General features: G+C 44.7%; 1 protein-coding gene across 10 annotated transcripts in view; it reads left to right on the forward strand.

Moving 5' to 3' along the window:
- CCDC62 (coiled-coil domain containing 62) overlaps window positions 1-13,311 on the forward strand; it is a 59,976-nt gene extending 46,665 nt beyond the window's left edge. For 6 of the 10 annotated variants that reach the window (XM_078337557.1, XM_078337561.1, XM_017976467.4 and 3 more), the window contains 2 exons: window positions 8,829-8,922; window positions 12,510-13,311. In XM_078337557.1, coding sequence (XP_078193683.1) covers window positions 8,829-8,882 — 54 coding nt within the window. In that variant the 3' untranslated portion in view covers window positions 8,883-8,922; window positions 12,510-13,311. Of the gene's footprint in view, window positions 1-8,828; window positions 8,923-12,506 lie in introns of all 10 variants that reach the window. The other 4 variants (XM_078337555.1, XM_078337560.1, XM_078337564.1 and 1 more) reach the window with 3 other exon arrangements.
- The last annotated feature ends 6,723 nt before the right edge of the window (window positions 13,312-20,034 follow it).

The following is a 20,034-nucleotide window of genomic DNA, read 5'->3' on the forward strand; positions in this document are numbered from 1 at the left end:
TTTCCTCATTTCTCTCGACCATATCTTGCATTTTCATTGTAAAGGTCTGGTATGTCTTTTGTTAAATTTATCTCTAACACAGGTTGAGTATCTTTTTTTTTTTTTTTTTTGAGACAGAGTTTCACTCTTGTTACCCAGGCTAGAGTGCAGTGGCACGACCTCAGGTCACGGCAACCTCTGCCTCCCAGGTTCAAGTGATTCTCCTGCCTCAGCCACTCGGGTAGCTGGAATTACAGGCATGTGCCACCAACCCCGGCTAATTTTTGTCTTTTTAATAGACAGGGTTTCACCATATTGGCAAGGCTGGTCTCGAACTCCTAACCTTGTGATCCACTTGCCTCGGCCTCCCAAAGTGCCGGGATTACAGGCGTGAGCCACTGCACCTGGCCTGGGTTGAGTATCTTTTATTCAAAATGCTTGGGACCAGAAGTGTTTCAGATTTCAGATATTTTTTTGATTTAGGCATATTTGCATTATATACTTATAGTTGAGCATCCCTGATCCAAAAATCCAAAATTTGGGTTTTTGTTTTTGAGACAATCTCGCTCTGTCGCTCAGGCTGGAGGGCAGTGGTGCAATCTCAGCTCACTGCAACCTCCGCCTGCCGGGTTCAAGTAATTCTGCCTCAGCCTCCCAAGTAGTGGGGACTACAGGCATGCACTACCGCATCCGGCTAATTTTTGTAGAGACCCAGGTTTTACCATGTTGGCCAGGCTGGTCTCGAACTCTTGACCTCAGGTGATCTGCCCACCTTGGCCTCCCAAAATGCTGGGATTACAGGCATAAGCCCCTACACTCACCCAGATTTTGGATTTACAGACTAGGGATAACCAACCTGTATTTTGTTTATTGATACGGTTATACATTATATTTTAAACTTCATTCTCAAATTGTTTATTAATGATATAAATAACTACAGTTGATTTTTATAAATTGCAACTTTTCTGAATTCATCTATTCTAGCAGAGTTTTCGTAGATTCCTTTGGATTTTCTACACAATCATGTCATTCACGAATAGAAACGGTTTCATTCCTTTTTTCAGTATTTATGCCTTATTTCATTTTCTTCCCTTATTGCTCTGGCTAGGACCTCCAGATCAGTGCTGAATAGGAGGGGAGCAGACATCTTTGCCTTGTTTCTGGAAATACTCTCTGATGGCATTTCTTGCTTCATCCATCTTCAGATTAGTATTTTGTTAGATTCAGAGTTCCCTGGAGCAGTTTCTATGTGACACAAATAGATCCAAAACTAGAACATTAATCATTTTAGAATCAACATGCTCATTGCTATGAGCCTAAACAGGTAATTGCAGAAATTAGCTTAAAGAAGAACAGACTCCCAAAATAGAAATTTTTCCAAGTATACAATGTGTACTATATAAGCTTTTCAAAGTGGAAACTGTGCTGGACTCTGGTGTTTCTTAGGAAGATTTCTTCTCACAAGCTGTCTCTGAGGCATTTGTGAACCCTTGCATTTATATCGGGCAGAAGAAGGTTTTTAGTGACAAAACTATTTTGGTGCTTAGCTCTCCCTTTAAATGTATGCAGTGAGGCTGTTTCTTCCCCTGTGTCTAGGGAGGACTTTAATGACTTTTCTGGTCATTCTTTGGCAGATATTTCTTTAAAATATGTATTTTTAATTGAGATATAGGCCAGCCATGGTGGCCAACGTGTGTAATCTCAGCACTTTGGGAGGCCAAGGCAGACAGCTCACTTGAGCCAAGAAGTTTGAGACCAGCCTGGGCAACACTGGGAAACCCTACCTTTACAAAACAAACAGTTTCAATTAGCTTGACACACTGGCATGTACCTGTAGTCCCAGCTACTCAGGAGGCTGAGGTAGGAGAATCATTTGATCCTGGGAGGTCAAGGCTGTAGTGAGCCATGATCTTGCCACAGTACTCCAGCCTGGTGACAGAGAGAGACCCTATATCCAAAAAGAAAGAGATAATTCACATTTTATTATTTACATACAATCACTCTTCTAAAGTATACAATTCGTGGTTTTAAAAAATAGTATTTGGGGGCAGGGAACAAAAAATAATATTCATAAAATTGTGCAGCCACTACCCCTATCTAATTCTAGAATATTTTCATGACCCCTAAATGAGACCCCACTCCCATTGGCAGTCACTCCCCATCCTTTTCTCTCTGTAGCCATTGGCTACCACAGTCTACTTTCTGTCTCTATGGATTTCTTGGGCAGATATTTTTAATGCAAACTTGTTGAATAGAATTCATGGGATTCATGACTTTCAATGAAATAAAGATTACATGCCAGTTTATTTTTATTTTATTTTATTTTTGAGACAGAGTCTCACTTTTTCCTCTACATCCCAGGTTCAAGTGATTCTCCTGCCTCAGCCCCCTGAGTAGCTGGAATTACAGGTGTTGGCCCCTACGCCCAGTTAATTATTCTTTTTTGAGACCGAGTCTCTCTCTGTCTCCCCGGCTGGAGTGCAGTGGCGCAATCTTGGCTCACTGTAACCTCCACCTCCCAGGTTCAAGTGATTCTCCTGTCTCAGCCTCCCAAGTAGCTAGGTTTACAGGCATGCACCACCACACCCAGCTAATTTTTTCGTATTTTCAGTAGAGACAGGGTTTCACTATGATGGCCAGGCTGGTCTGGAACTCCTGACCTCAGGTGATCCGCCCGCCTTGGCCTCCCAAAGTGCTGGGATTGGAAACACACTGCTTTTGTATCTCCTACATGGCTCAGTTCACCTGGGTATGGCTCATCTAGTGTTTCTCGTGGACAAAACTACACATAAACACAAATTTCACATTATGCTCAAATCGTTCACTAAAACATCACATGTGTGGGAACAAATACACATTTTTCTTTTTTCTTTTGAGACAGGATCTCGCACTGTTACCAGTCTGGAGCGCAGTGGCATAACCGTGGCTCACTGCAACCTCTGCCTCCTGGGTTCAAGTGATTCTCCTGTCTCAGCCTCCTGAATAGCTATGATTACAGACACCCACCACCACACCCAGCTAATTTTTGTATTTTTAGTAGAGAGTAGAGACAGAGTTCCACCATGTTGCCCAGGCTGGTCTTGAACTCCTGACCTCAAGTGGTCCTCCCAACTTGGCCTCCCAAAGTGCTGGGATTACAGGCGTAAGCCACCGTGCCCGGCCCAAATTCACATTTTCCAAAGAAGCATTATAGCAACAGATGGCTCCTCCTTGTCCTCATGGCTTCAGGCTGTCTCTTAACCTCTTCTTTAGGGTTTTATGTCAAATTCCTGAGATATAATCAAGCACTCCCTCGTTTTTCTCCTGCTAGTGTGGCTGTGTTTGTGCGCATGTGTGTGTGTGCACATGTGTGCATGTGCACCTGTCTCCATCAGCGTGCACATCAGGTACCTGACAGGTGACTGCATCCATCCCTCCCGCTCACTGTGAGCGCCTCAGGACCCTTCACCTTGGCACCCTGGCTGCAGCACCCAGCACCTGCCACAGGGGGCTCTCAGGGCCTCCCTTGAATGGAACTGATAGGAACGTGCAGAAAAAGACAAAGCTGGCCAGGTGCAGTGGCTCACACCTATAATCGCAGCACTTTGGGAGGCCAAGGTGGGAGGATCACTTGAGGCCAGGAGTTCAAGTCCTGCCTGGGCAACATAGCAAAACCTTGTCTCTACAAAAAATGTTAAAATTAGCTGGACATGTTTGCATATGACTGTAGTCCCAGGTACGTGGGAGGTTGAGGCAGGAGGATAGCTTGAGCACAAGGTCAAGGCTACAATGAGCTATGATCACACCACTGTACTCCAGCTTGGGCCATAGAGCGGGACCCTCTCTAAGAAAAATAAAATAAAATTACCCAGGCACAGTAACTCAGCCCTGTAATCCTGGCTCTTCGGGAGGACCACATAGGAGGATTGCTTCAGCCTGGGCGTTCAAGACCAGCCTGGGCAAGATAGCAAGACCCCATTGCTACAAAAAAAAAAAGTTAGCCAAGTGTAGTGGCTCACACCTATAGTTCCAGCTACTCAGGAGGCCGAGGTAGGGAGATCTGACTTAGAGCTCAGGAGTTTGAGGCTACAGTGAGAGATGATCATGCCATAGCACTCCAGCGTGGGCAACAGAGCAAGACCCTGTCTCAAAAAAATAACTTTTTAAGAATTTTTGAGCTAGAAAGAACCAGAAGAGATAACTAATTCTAACTTTGCATATTACGGGAAGGGAAAAATGACTGAATTTCTTACTCAACATCCTACAGCTAGAATCAGATACCATTTCGTTGGAAAAACTGTTGGCTCTAGATAGCATACATTTTCTTGTGCATTAACTGATTCTAGAGATGTTGGGAAGACAGAATTTTTAAAAACAGGGATTTACTTGGCAACACACTTTACAAACTCCTCCCCCCATGCCTTCGTGCTGAGTACAGCTAGGTACAGAGAAAGCAAATAATTTTGTTTAAAAATTCTTCATTTCTGCCGGACACAGTGGTTCACGCCTATAATCCCAGCACTTTGGGAGGCCGAGGCGAGCGGTTCACCAGGTCAGGAGATCGAGACCATCCTGACCAACATGGTGAAACCCTGTCTCTGCTAAAATACAAAAAAATTAGCTGGGTGTGGTGGCACATGCTTGTAATCCCAGCTACTCGGGAGGCTGAGGCAGGAGAATCACTTGAACCCAGGAGGCGGTGGCTGCAGTGAGCCCAGATTGTGCAACTGCACTCCAATCTGGGAGACGAGCAAGACTCCATCTCAAAATAAATATAAAATAAAATAAAATAAATATTCTTAATTTTTGCAATAAGGAAGCAGGGTAAAGTTCTGAGCAGCCTGTCTGCTTCGCCAGGGATTTGCCATCTGTTGCTACAGACAAGGGTTGTAATTCAGAGCCTCGCTGTGAGACAGGCACTCTCCCAGGTTGCCAGGGAGCATGAAGTGATTCAGTCCTCCTGGCGAGGAAATTGGCAATGTTTTCTAAAAATTGCCAAGGAACTGACGCTTTGACGATACAGTGTCACTTTGGGAATCTCTCCCACCGATACTTCTGCATGTGTATGAAATGGCATGGGCATGTTTTTCTTTGCAGCATTGCTTTACAATAGCAAATGATAGGAGGCCACCCAGTGTCCAGCAAAAGGGAACCGAGGGAATAGGGTGTGGTCTAACCACACGGTGGAGTTCTGAGCAGCGGTAGAATAGAATGAGGTGCTCTGGGGTGTGGAAATATTTCCAGATTTGTTACTAAGTGAGAAACATGGAAGACACTGAAGGTTCATATGGCATTCCACATACCTAATAAAGGGGATAGTCAGGAATAGTGGCTCATGCCTGTAATCCTGCAACTTTGGGAGGCCAAGGTGGGAGGATTGCTTAAGCCCAGGAGTTCAAGACCAGCCTGGGCAATATAGCTAGACCCTGTCTCTGCAAAAAAGATTTTTAAAAACATTAGCGGGGCATAGTGGTACACACTTGTGGTCCCAGGCACTCAGGAGGCTGGGGCAGGAGGATCGCTTGAGCCCAGGAGGCTGCAATGAGCTGTGATTAAGCCACTGCATTCCAGCCTGGGCAATAGAGCAAAATCCTGTCTCAAAAAAAAAAAAAAGAAGAAGAAGAAAAGAAAGAGGAGGATGGCAATAAGAATATATATTTGTGCAAGGACACAGTGGAAAGATGATATAAATTTACCAGTAGGAGGCATGAGCCTCCATGACATGGAAGTGGGACTTCTCAGTTTACACCTGTTTTTATTATTTTGATTTTTTAACTATTCAAGAAAAACTCCAATAATTTAAAAATAGACAGAGGAGAAAAAGCGAGAGTAGGAGGAAGCACAGCTGAACACATTGCCTCGCGGTGGCTGGCTTCCTCCTTGCCTTGAGGGTGGAAGTGGGGAGGGAACCCTGCCGTAAACTGTGCTTGGCACTGTGCCTGCTGCGTGGGCCTGGCCATTCTGATTGCTGGCCTGAGATGGTTGGTGTTACCTGTCTCAGCTCTTCACCTTTCTTGTGACAGGCTGATAAAGGCTGCAGATCCCTTTTAGACACTGGGGTCTGCAGGGGGTGGGGAGATTGGGGAGGCATAACATTAGGAGAAATACCTAATGTAGGTGACAGCGGATGGAGGCAGCAAACCACCATGGCATGTGTATACCTATGTAACAATTCTGCAACATCTGCATATGTACCCCAGAACTTAAAGTAAAATTTAAAAAAAAAAAGAAATAAAATAAAGACAAAGTAGCATGTTGAGATTTTCTTGCCACTGTAGTGAGGATAGTGAAGAGATCCTATTTCATAGAAAATAGCACCTGCAGGGCTCAGGGTCCTCTCACGTGAAAGTGTTTGGTGCCTCATGTGCAAAAAAAAAAAAGTTTTTAAATGAATACGATAAAATATATAGCATGGTGCATGGTGGCCAGGTGCAGTGGCTCACACCTATAATCCCAGCCCTTTGGGAGGCCAAGGCAGGCAGATCACCCAAGGTCAGGAGTTCCAGACCAGCCTCGCCAACATGGCGAAACCCCGTCTCTACTGAAAATACAAAAATTAGCCAGGCATGGTGGTGTGCCTATAATCCCAGTACTCAGGAGGCTGAGTCAGGAGAATCGTTTGAACTTGGGAGGCGGAGGTTGCAGTGAGCCGAGATCGTGCCACCGCATTCCAGCCTGGCTGACAGAGTGAGACTCGGTCTCAAAAAAAAAAATCAGATGGTAAAATACATGGGCAATTTGCATAGAGAGGAAGTAGCGTGAGTAAAAGCACAGAGGCCTGGAAGCACCCTTGGGTGACCTTGAGGAACTATTCCGGCATGGCTGGAATGCAGGCCCTGCAGGCAGGAGGAGGGGAGGAGGTGGGCTTACTTACAAGCCAGGGGTCACCACGGAATGCACCTGGGTCTTTCCAGGTATTATCTCCCCTTCATTTGTCCCCCTCACCTCTCCACTCTCCCCTCTTTTCTCTTTTCCCCACCCGGACACCTAACAAGGCTAACAAGGCAACTCAGCACTTAGAGTTGCTGATGCTTAACTACTGACCACTGTTTTCAGTAGGGCTCACTTAGGGCTCACTGCATTGGTCGCCTGTGTTAGGGCTGACAACGAGCCAGTTCTATCTGGCCGTTAGCTGATGCCTAGTGTTAAGCTGTAACACATATGGGAAAGCAGACAGAGAAGTCCTTCCCGATCAGACAAAGGAGACCCGGCAGATGAATGGGAAGCCAAGAACCTTTCTAGGATGGATGGATGGCACTTGTATTCAGTCACTTCATTATATTTTATTCATTTCCTAAGGTTTTATTTGTTTATTATTTTCTGAGACAGGGTCTCACTCTGTCACTCAGGCTAGAGTACAGTGGCATGATCATGGCTTACTTCTGCCTCAAACTCCCAGGCTCCAGTGGTCCTTCCACTTCAGCCTCCTAAATATCTGGGACTAAGAGTGTGTGTCACCATGCTGGCTGATTTTTTTTTTTTTTTGAAATTGCATCTAACTCTGTCTCAGACTTGAGTGAAGTGGCTTGATGGCAGCTCACTGCAACCTTTGCCTTCCCGGTTCAAGCAATTCTCCTGCCTCAGCCTTCTGAGTAGCTGGGATTACAGGCTCGAGCCGCCACACCTAGCTAATCTTTGCATTTTTAGTAGAAATGGGGTTTCACCACATTGGCCAGGCTGGTCTTGAACTCTTGACCTCGTGATCTGCTGGCCTTGGCCTCCCAAAGTGCTGGGATTACAGGTGTGAGCCACTGCACCCGGCCTAATTTTTTTAGTATATTTTTTGTCTCCCTGTTTTGCCCAGGCTGGTCTCAAACTCCTGGGCTCAAGTGATCCTCCTCCCTCAGCCTCCCAAAGTGCTGGGATTGCAGACTGCTGCCTGCAACCCCCCAGTCTTTTTTAAATTGACAAAGAATAATTGTATATATTTATAGTGTACAGTGCAGTGTTATGTATATAACGTCACGGAATTACTAAACCAGCTGTATCTATCACCTCACATACTTATCATGTCTTTGCAGTGGAAAGATTTAGAATCTATTCATTTAAAAATTTTTACATATTATATGTAAAATATAATAATATTATATTATATGTAAAATATATTTTATGATATTAATATTATATTTTATTATATTATTATATTTATATAATAATATATATTAGCCAGGCTGCCACACCTGGCTAATTTTTGTATTTTTAGTAGAGACAGGGTTTCTCCATGTTGGTCAGGCTGGTCTTGAACTCCCAACCTCAGGTGATCTGCCTGCCTTGGCCTCCTAAAGTGCTGGGATCATAGGCATGAGCCACGGAGCCCAGCCAAATTTTGTTTTTATGATTAGATAGTATTGCACAGTGTGTATATACTACATTTCCCGATCCACTCATCTGCTGATGGGCACTTAGGTTGCTTCCACATCTTGGCTGTTGTGAATAGTGCGGCAGTGAACGTGGAGTGCAGAATCTCTTCATCTAATGTCTTTTTTGAGGCGGGGTCTCACTGTATCACTCAGACTGGAGTACAGTGGCATGATCTTGATTTACTGCAACCTCTGCCTCCTGGGTTCAAGCAATTCTCCCACCTCAGCTTCCCAAGTACCTGGGATTACAGGAGGGCACCACCATGCCCAGCTAATTTTTGGTAGAGGTGGGGTTTCACCATGTTGGCCAGGCTGATCTCAAACTCCTGACCTCAATTGATCCGCCTGCCCTGGCCTCCCAAAGTGCTGGGATTATAGGTGTGAGCCACTGTATCCAGCCTCATCTCGTCTAACATCTTTTTAAGGCATTTGTGCTATATCTGTGTTTAGTCATCTTAAGAATTTTCTAGTTTCTTAATCCTGGATACTAATCTGGGGGTTGTTTTCTAGAACTCGGAGGTCCCAGAAGAGTCAGCTCAAAAAAATACCTTTGTCAGTTACTGAAGGAAACAAAAGGCAACCTCAGTATTCGTCATGATCGTGGGTAAGTCACCTTTGCTTATCTCACCCTATATCTCAATTAATATTTAATAAGTAACTTGGGAACATTGATAACGTGCAGTCAAGGCCATGCATTTGACCTGCAGTACTTTCTCTTTTCTCGACCAATTTATACATACCTTCTAAATGGAATCAGAGTAAAATGTCAATTACTTGCAAGTGAAATGCAGATCAAAAAGTTCTTATTCTCCTGCACTTCAGCCTGGGAACAGAGTGAGACCTTGTCTCTTTTAAAACAAGCTATTATTCTCAATACCTAGAATTTTAAATCTAGGGAATGAATACATAGACACAGCTTTAAAAATCAGAATCTGATATGAAAAGATGCTCAACATCACCAGTGATCAGGGATTGCAAATCAAAACCTCAATGCGATAGATACCACCTTACTCAAGCAAGAATGGCTGTAATGTAACAATCAAGAAAGAATAGATGTTGGCGTGGAAGAGGTGAACAGGGAACACTTCTACACTGCTGGTGGGAATGTGAACTAGTGCAGCCGCTATGGAAAACAGCATGGAGATTTTCCTTAAAGAACTGAAAGAAGAACTACGATTTGATCCAGCAATCCTACTTTCAGGTATCTAGCTGAAGGAAAGTAGCCATTATATGAAAAAGACATTTGTACACACACGTTTATAGCACTACAATTTGAAATCGCAAAAATACGGAACCGGTACAGATGCCCATCAGTCAACTAATGGATAAAGAAAATGTGTTGGGAGGCTGAGGCGGGCGGATCACAAGGTCAGAAGATCGAGATCATCCTGGCCAACATGGTGAAACTCCGTCTCTACTAAAAACACACAAATTAGCTGGGCATGGTGGCACCTGCCTGTAATCCCAGCTACTCAGGAGGCTGAAGCAAGAGAATTGCTTGAACCCAGGAGGCGGAGGTTGCAGTGAGCAGAGATTGCGCCACTGCACTGCAGCCTGGCACCTGGCGACAGAACGAGACTCTCTCAAAAAAAAAAAAAAGAAAGAAAATATGGTATATGGGCAGGGCATAGTAGCTTATGCTTGTAATCCTAGCACTTTTGGAGACCAAGGCAGGTGGATCACCTGAAGTCAGGTGGGCTGTTGGTCCCACAGGGTCGTGGAGTGTGCTTTACTTTATGCTGTGCTGAGGTACAGAATCAGAGAAGTAAAGAGACAGGACACTGAAGAACTGGTGAAGAGCAGCTGGACTCAGGGGGCCACGCCACTTATGAGCAGAGGCAAGTGAGGCTCCGAATGCCCAGAAGCATCTGTATTTATTAGGTACAAGCAGGGGGAAGGGTTGTAAGTGAGGTCATCATCTACAGGCTTAGTGATAGGGCATACATAATCACGTGAATCACAATCGAACGGGCCACCCCATTATGTCATCTGGGCAGAGAAGTGGGCCATGAGCAGTGGGAGGCCGTGCCATGTGCAGTAGTAGAGGGTCGTGTACAGAAAAGGGGTCCACCCCTATTAGGTCACTGAGGCAAGGAGGTAGGCTGTGTGCAACAGGTGTCGTGCGCAACATTTCTTATCTGGGGGCTGGAGACTTCAAAGGGTTTCTAATAGAAGGATAACTGTCATCCAGTGCAGTGGGAGCTGACAGACTTGTGCTCTTCTCTTAAGATATTTATGGGAGGATGATGTGAGCTAGCACAGAAGCGAGAAAGGACTGACTGGGTGTGCAACTGCTGTGACTGGTCACACCAGACGGGTTCCTCTCCCGCGGTTTTTTGCGGGATTTCAGGCCTGAGGCCTACTTTCCACTGGAACTGGACGCAAGGTATTACAACTCCTTTATCGGGAGAAGAGGCTCTTGCTCCAAGCCTGCCATACAGCATATGCCTTTTCAGGCAGAGAGACCACCGCCTGGCTCTTTGGTTCTTGTCCTCGTCTGGCTGTTTTCCCATGCACTGCTTCTGTTCTGTGACTGCTCTAGGCATTCCTCCTACTACAAACTACTATATGGTTATATAGAAGGATTATATAAATCAGCACTAAATGTGTCGGTACAGTTCTGACTACATCCATTATATGATCATATAGAAAGATTATATGGAGCTAAGTATGATTATATATATAAACTAGGTATAGTAAGCAGTAAGTTATTATATGATTATATAGAAAGATTATGTGGGACTAAGTATGATTATATATAAAAGCTAGATATAAATAAGCAGTGAATTATACTTCAGGCACTAATTGTGCCTGAGGTCTGCACAGTTCTCCTTCCTTGGTGCCCATGGGGGGGTTGTTACCCACAGTCGGGAGTTCGAGACCAGCCTGGCCAACATAGTGAAACCCTGTCTCTACTGAAAATACAAACATTAGCTGGGTGTGGTGGCACGCACCTGTAATCTCAGAATTGTGCCACTGCACTGCAGCTTGGGCAACAGAGTGAGACTCTATCTACAAAAAAGAAAAGAAAATGTGATACGTATGTACCATGGAATACTACTCAGCCATAAAACGGAATGAAATAATGTCATCTGCAGCAACCTGGATGGGATTGGAGACCGTCATTCTAAAATAAGTAATTCAAGAATGGAAAACCAAACATCTTATGTTCTCACACGTGAGTGGGAGCTACGCTATGAGGATGCAAAGGCATGACAATGATACATTGGGCTCTGGGGACTCAGGGAAGGATGGGAAGATGGGTGAGGGATAAAAGACCACACACTGGGTGCAGAGTACACTGCTCGGCTGATGAGCACACCAACATCTCAGAAATCACCAACGAAGTACTTATCCACGTTATCAAACACCACCTGTTCTCCAAAAACTATTAATCAAATAATTTATTAGAAAAAAATTATAGCTGAAAAAAATCAGAATCAATATTTCAGCATTTCATCTGAGTGTCTGTCTGGAAAGAAGTCTTTTTTTTTCTTTTTTTTTTGAGATGAAGTCTTTCTCTGTTGCCCAGGCTGGAGTACAGTGGTACAACCTCAGCTCACTGCAATCTCTACCTCCTAGGTTCAAGTGATTCTCCTGCCTCAGCCTCCCAGGCAGCTGGTATTACAGGCATGCACCACCATGCCAGACTAATTTTTTTGGTATTTTTAGTAGAGACAGGATTTTGCCATGTTGGCCAGGCTGGTCTCAAACTCCTGAGCGCAAGTGATAGACCCGCCTTGGCCTCCCAAAGTGCTGGGATTAAAGGTGTGACCCACCATGCCTGACCAAGAAGTCTTTACGTGGGGTGGAGCTTTATAAAAGTTTCATATGGGGTAAAAGCTTCATAAAGACAGTTATTGACCCAGTAAGCACTTTCTGGATTTGTGTCTACTTCTATGAAACCTGCATTTGATATGCAGTTCAGATCTTTTCAAGGTAAGCATAACAGCATATCAAAGACGCTGGGGAAGCAGGAAGCCTGAGCAGCACCATCCCCACCCCCATCCCTCCTCTTCTCTCCCTCTCCCTCTCTCTGCTGAGTTTTCATATTTATAATATTTTGCATGTCCTGATGTTGATGAAAATCAGGATGTATAGTTAACATTTTAGATGCCAGAACTTATAGCACACTCTCCAATGTTAATTGATTGTATTTTATTAATGTCATGTTTCTTCATCCAAAAGCAGATTTCTCATCTACGTGGAAGGCAGAAAGCAGCCGCTAATACCGAATGAATACTTAACTATAAAATTAAAGAGGATTGTAGTTCTTCATAAACACCACTTAATTCCAAAGCAGAGCAGAATCAGAAAGGTTAATTTTTAAACATCTATACTTTGTTTATTTTCAAGTTAACCATTTTTGTGCAGAAGAAATATTTTCATGCGTAACAAATTAGACCTTATTGTACATATACAAACTTGGAATTATGCTAAGAATGAAAAGACTTCTCTGTAAAGATACAGACTACAGTTAAGTACTAGAGAAGTTCTTTAAAAGTGTAAATGTCAAATGCAGAAGGAACCCCTGCATATCAAGTGCTGTGTTAACTCTCTGATTTTTAAAATATCTGTGCATACAAATTTAAATGATAAACAATAGCTTATCAGAGTCAGGTCAAAATATTTGAGAAATAGTATTCTCTGATGGTTTTAGCTCTTGACTTTGCTGTGTAAATAGACATAAAGTGCTCTGAAACAAAATGTGACTGGAAATAGCTCCTTGGTTACTCAAGGTCCTTCTGTCCCAAGCTGAGCAGAGCCCCATCTTCCTGGGTCTATAGCAGTCCCACCTACTTACACAAACTAAAGCTTGCTGGCAGATCAAGTTTTATATGCATTTTTAAAAATCCTAAAGACTAAAGCACTTCCGTTTTAACTTGTAAAGTAATTTATTTTTTTAAAGAATATACTCTGTGCCTCCGTGTCTTTGCTGAAAGAATTGATCAGCTTCAGTCAATAAAAGATATTTTTAATACTAAAGAAAAAATATGTTTCCTTGGTTCCTTTTTGCTTCACAGGAGTGAAATAAGGAAGGTCCATCGCTTTAAAGTGAACCTGGCAAGTTAATTTCCTCAGGAATGGGAATGTGTTTTTTTAAGCATTGCAGACATCAAAGTTCTATTGTGCTGAATGAATGCCCCTTTGTTAACAGGTTTCCGTGTCACTTCAGAGATGATTTTCGAGCGGGGAAGAGCCACCCCATTTAGCCTTCTTAATGAGGGTGCTGAAAAGAGAAGTTGGGTGAGGTTTGGTTATGCTCTTTATCAATGCGCGCTTTCTCCCTCAGGCTGGGCCGTCCAGAGCAAAACTGAGAAAGGTATAGTTGATTCTGAAGGGCCGCCTGCCAAGTAGAAACCTAAAATGTCCCTTGGGAGGCTGACTTCCAATCTAAGAATCAAAATATTAAATTTTCTCCTCCTTCTTATGATAGGTTCATGGCTGCACATTAACTTGCCTAGTGAAAAGGCAACACTGAATAGATGCTAAGTAGGAAAAGTTCAGGGAACTAAAGGATTTGAAAATAATTAAACAGGCCGGGCGCAGTGGCTCACACCTGTAATCCCAGCACTTTGGGAGGCTGAGGTGGGCAGATCACGAGATCAAGAGATGGAGACCATCCTGGCCAACATAGTGAAACCCAGTCTCTACTAAAAATACAAAAAATTAGCCGGGTGTGGTATCTCGTGCCTGTAGTACCAGCTACTCGGGACGCTGAGGCAGGAGAATTGCTTGAACCTGGGAGGCAGAGGTTGCAGTGAGCCAAGATCGCACCATTGCACCCCAGCCTGGGGCCTGTCGACAGAGCGAGACCGTGTCTCAAAAAAAAAAAAGAAAAGAATTAAACATTATTTTATGGCTAAATGTATTTTAGCTCATAGAATTATAGTACCTATAACACCAACACCTCCTGTATCCCACCACCTTATTGTTCTATATGAAATTCAACGATGGGCCGGGTGCGGTGGCTCACGTCTATAATCCCAGCACTTTGGGAGGCCGAGGCGGGTGGATCACGAGGTCAAGAGATCGAGACCATCCTGGTCCACAAGGTGAAACCCCGTCTCTACTAAAAATACAAAAATTAGCTGGGCATGGTGGTGCACGCCTGTAGTCCCAGCTACTCGGGAGGCTGAGGCAGGAGAATTGCTTGAACCCAGAAGGCGGAGGTTGTGGTGAGCCGAGATCATGCCATTGCACTCCAGTCTAGGTAACAACAGCAAAACTCCGTCTCAAAAAAAAAAAAAAAAGAAATTCAACAATGAGAAATCTCGGCCAGGCGCGGTGGCTTATGCCAGTAATCCCAGCACTTTGGGAGGGCAAGGCAGGTGGATCACTTGAAGTCAGGAGTTTGAGACCAGCCTGGCCAACATGACGAAACCCTGTCTCTACTAAAAATACAAACTATTAGCTGGCTGTAGTGTTGTGCACCTGTAATTCCAGCTACTTGGGAGGCTGAGGCAGGAGAATTGCTTGAACCCAGGAGGCAGAGGTTGCAGTGAGCTGAGATCGCTCCACAGCACTCCAGCCTGGGCGACTGAGCGAAGTTCCATCTCAAAAAAGAAAAGAACGAGAAATTTAATATTAGCAATATATCTAGCTCAACCTAAGTTATTTAAATGACAGGATTTCATTTGTTTTTGTGGCTAGATAGTATTCCATTGCGTGTGTGTGTGTATGTGTGTGTGTGTATACACACACAGATATATATATATGTAACTTTTTTTGAGACAGAGTTTCACTCTGTTGCCTAGGCTGGAGTGCAGTGGCTCAGTTTCAGCTGAGCTTCCCAGGGTCAAGCAATTTTCCTGCCTCTAGCCTCCTGAGAAGCTGGGACTACAGGTGTGCACCACCACTCCTAACTAATTTTTGTATTTTTAGTAGAGACAGTGTTTCACCATGTTGGCCAGGCTGGTATGGAACTCCTGGCCTCAGGTGATCTGCCCTCCTTGGCCTCCCAAAGTGCTGGGATTACAGGCGTGGGCCACCACACTTCATACACTCATCTGCTGATGGGCGTTTAGATTGCTTCCACATCCTGGCTGTTGTGAACAGTGCTGCGGTGAACGTGGAGTGCAGATACCTCCTCACCTAAGGTTTGAGCCATTTCTGTTAGAGAGGCAGTCTCCTTTTTTTTTTCTGTACTTTAATGGATGCAGAGAGGCAGTCCCATAGCATATTTGAAATAGTTACAAGATAAAACTAGATTTAGCATTTACGTTTTATCACCAACGTTCTTAAGATCAACACATCCGAAGAGGAGGCAGATGAACTATACTACAGTCAGCCTGCCTGGAATGATCTCAACATTGAAAAGACTGAGCTCTTTTAGGGGTATTTTTAGAATCCATGAACAGATTTTTTTTTAAATTATTTTACTTTTAGTGACAGGGTCTCATGCCATCACCCAGACTGGAGGGCAGTGGCACCATCATAGCTCACTGTAGCCTCAAACTCTTGAGCTCAAGTGATTCTCCTGCTTCAGCCTCCCAAGTAGCTAGGACTACAGGCATGTACTACCATGCCTGGCTAATTTTTTTTTTTTGAGATGGAGTCTTGCTCTGTCACCCAGGCTGAACTATGGTGGCATGATCTCAGCTCTGCAACCTCTGCCTCCCAATTCAAGAGATTCTTCTCCCAAGTAGCCTCTTGAGTAGCTGGGACCACAGGCACAACTTACCACACCTGACTAATTTTCATATTTTTAGTAGAGACACGGTTTTGCCATGTTGGCCAGGCTGGTCTTGAATTCCTGACCTCAGGTAATCTGCCGACCTCGGCCTCCCAAAGTGCTGAGATTACAGGTGTGAGCCACTATGCCTGGCCAAACTTTTTATATTTCATAGAGACAGTGTTTCACCATGTTGGCCAAGCTGGTCTCGAACTCCTGGCCTCAAGCAGTCCTCTCACCTCGGCCTCCCAAAGCTCTTGGGATTATAGGCATGAACCACGGAATGCACTTGGCCTGTGAACAGATTATTTGTGTATTTATTTTGAAGAGATGGGGTTTCACCATGTTGCCCAGGATGGTCTCGAACTCCTGAGCTCAAGTGATTTGCCCACTTCAGCCTCCCAAAGTGCTGGGATTATAGGTGTGAGTCAGTCACCGTGCCTGGCCAGTGAACAGATTTTTTTAAAACAGAAATAGAAATACCCAGCCGGGCACAGTGGCTCACACCTGTGATCCCAGCACTTTGGGAGGCTGAGGCGGGCAGATCATGAACTCAGGAATTTGAGACCAGCCTGACCAACATGGTGAAACCCCATCTCTACTAAAAATACAAAAAATAGCCAGGCATGGTGGTACGCGCCTGTAAATCCCAGCTACTCAGGAGGCTGAGCCAGGAGAATTGCTTGAACCTGGGAGGTAGAGGTTGCAGTGAGCCGCGATCACACCTCTGCACTCCAGCCTGGGTGACAGAATGAGACTCCGTCTAAGAAAGAAAAGAGAAAACCCAAAGACAAAAAATTTTGAATTAAGATAATGCATAAACACTAAAAACAGTTTTACCCCAAAAGTACCAATAGAATGCATAGAATTTCTTGGCTGTGTGGGATAGGGTTAGCTCCATACATTTCAGGAAGGAGGCTGAAGACTCAACCTTGCTACATTCTGGCAAACTGATTCTGGAGTTTTCTTCTGTGGCTTTGTGTGGTTTGACACCTGTAGCCGGGTGGTGGGTTTGCAGTGGTGTACCTTTGTTTCTCTTGAACCATTTGATGACGATTTTGTTAGGACACATCGCAGGAAAGTGCATTATCCAAAGCCTTCAACAGAATAGTCTTAGCAAATTCCTGTGTGATAGAGAACGGAGTGAATAAGATGAAAATAAGAAACCAGACACATTTATCAAGACTGCAGTCAACAAGGAAGTTTAAAAACCAGAATGGAGCCAGGCACAGTGGCTCACGCCTGTAATCCCAGCACTTTGAGAGGCCTAGGCTCAGATCATTTGAGGTCAGGACTTCGAGACCAGCCTGGACAACGTGATGAAACTCTCTCTCTACTAAAAATACAAAAATTAGCTGGGCGTGATGGCAGGCACCTGTAATTCCGGCTATTCAGGAGGCTGAGGCACAAAAATCACTTGAACCCGGGAAGCAGAGGATGCAGTGAGCTGAGATTGAGCCACTGCACTCCAGTTCTGGGCGACAGAGCAAGACTCTGTCTCAAACAAACAAACAAACAAACAAACAAAAAACACCCAGAATGGTCTCTGAGAGATATTGATTGAATGAAGGGTGTACAAGAATCAGTCCTTTAAAGGATGATGTCTGGGTTCTCAGCCAGGTACATGCTTAAGAAACCCAAGGAAAAAAGAACCAAAGGATTTTGAGCACACAGTAGGTGCTTTGCTGGCTACTGGAGACACAACAGTGAGCAAAGCAGACAATCTAGTGGTAGAGACAGACCAAGAATCCCATAAATAGGTCATGAAAGACCGGTTAGCGCGATGAAAGAAAGCTTTGAGATATGATGACAGCTTATCATAGGGACTCAGGTGAAGGGCAGAGTGTTCAGGGAACACTTCCCTGAAGAAGTGACACCGGAGCCAAGAGTTAAAGACAAGTGATGCGAAGTAGGGCGAACAGGAAGCAGAAGAGAATTCCAGGCAGTAGGAACAGCATGTCCAAAGGCTCTGAGGTGGGAGGGAGCATGACGCATCTGGGACCTGATGGGCCAGGATGGTGCAAGATGAAGCCAGGGACAGAGGCTGGGGCCAGATCATGCCTACGAGTCAATGAGGCAGTGCAGGTGTGGCAGCATACCATGCCGGCCAGATGATGTAAACACTCCTGCGTGTCTTGGATTTTCCTTAAAACGAGGTCTCATTTGTATTCCAAATGCTTTGCTTTCGTAATAGGGGTGAGCAGAAATTCAGCAGCCCTTGAGATACACCAAAACAGGACCCTGATTCTGATGGCATGAAGAATCTCAGATCCAGAGCAGTGCCTCCTGCCTGTAATGCCAGCACTTTGGGAGGCTGAGGTGGGAGGATCACTTGAGCCCAGGAGGTTTCGGCTGCAGTAAGCCATAATCCAGCCACTACACTCCAGCCTGGGTGACAGAGCAAGACCCTATATCCAAAAAAAAAAAAAAAAGCCTATCAGTGGCAGGGCCAATACTAGACCTGCCTGAAGATTTTAGAGAGAGAGATGAACCAGAACAATTAAGAGTGGGGAAGTTTGGGCCAGGCGCTGTGGCTCATGCCTGTAATCCCAGCACTTTGGGAGGCCGCGGTGGGTGGATCACCTGAGGTTGGGAGTTTGAGACCAGTTCTACCAATATGGTAAAACCCTGTCTCTACTAAAAATACAAAAATTAGCCAGGCTGTGGTGGCACATGCCTGTAGCCCCAGCTACTCAGGAGGCTGAGGGAGGAGAATTGCTTGAACCTGGGAGGCGAAGGTTACAGTGAGCTGAGATCGTGCCACCGCACTTCAGCCTGGATGACGGAGGGAGACCCTGTCTCAAAAACAAACAAAAGAGTGGGGAAGTTTGCATCTTTATGTCCCCAGTAATGCTCTTTCGTGAAATAAGCTGTATGTTGAAGTATACCAAAAGATGGGGGTATTTGTTTTTTTGTTTTTTTTTTTCTTTTTTCTCTCTCTCTTTTTTTTTTTTTCTATTTGTTTACTCACTTTTTCAGCTCTTCATTTCACACTTATTTACTGAACAGAGCCAGGTGCCCTGCTAGGCACTGAGTATATAAACCTGAGTAAGACAGAGTGGCCCTCTAATAGCTCAAAATCTTACCTACAAGCACATAAAATACAATTCCTTAGAGATATATTAGGAGAGTGTTCTCGGGTCCCAAACAGCAAGCCTGAGGTAGTACAGTGATGAGTCACTGGCCACAAAATGTCATACAAATGGCATGGGTGGGTGTTCCGGCACATCTGGGTCTGGATCCCGAATGCACAGTTTACCAGTTGTGTGAACCTGGGCTAAACTCTCTAAGCCCGAGCTTGTTTGTTGGTCTGTAAAAATATCATCAAGAGGCCAGATGCAGTGGCTTCAGCCTGTAATCCCAGCACTTTCAAGGTGGGCAAATTCACTTGAGCTCAGCATGGGCAACATAGCAAGACTCTGTCTCTACAAAAAAAAAAAATTAAAAATTAGCTGGGCATAGTGTGCCTGTAGTCCCAGCTCCTTAGGAGGCCAAGGTGAGAGAATCACTTGAGCCCAGGAGGCAGAGATTGCCATGAGCAAAGATTATGCCACCGAATTGCGGCCTGGGCAACAGAGCCAGACCCTGTCTCAACAAATAAATAAATAAATAATAAAACTGTTGATGCTTTATTATTTATTTATTTATTTTGGGACAGGGTTTCACTCTGTTGCCCCAGGTTGGAGTGTAGTGGCGTGATCTCAGCTTACTGCAACCTCCGCCTCACAGGTGTAAGTGATCCTCCCACCTCAGACTCCTGAGTAGCTGGGACTACAGGTGCGCCACCATGCCAGCTAAGTTTTTTGTATTTTTTGGTAGAGATGGGGTTTCATCATGTTGCCCAGGCTAGTCTCGAACTCCTGAGCTCAAGTGATCCTCCTGCCTCGGCCTCCCAAAGTGCTCAGATTACAGGCGTGAGCCACTGTGCCCAGCCTCATCAACAACTTTAAAGGAGACTAAGTGAGACAGTTTAACAAATGTTGAGCCTGGTGCCCGGCACAGTAATAGGCTCTATGATTATTTAAAGAGACTGTTGCTAAT

This window comes from Callithrix jacchus, chromosome 9 (genome assembly GCF_049354715.1).
Source record: "Callithrix jacchus isolate 240 chromosome 9, calJac240_pri, whole genome shotgun sequence".
NCBI classification, from domain to species: domain Eukaryota; kingdom Metazoa; phylum Chordata; class Mammalia; order Primates; family Cebidae; genus Callithrix; species Callithrix jacchus.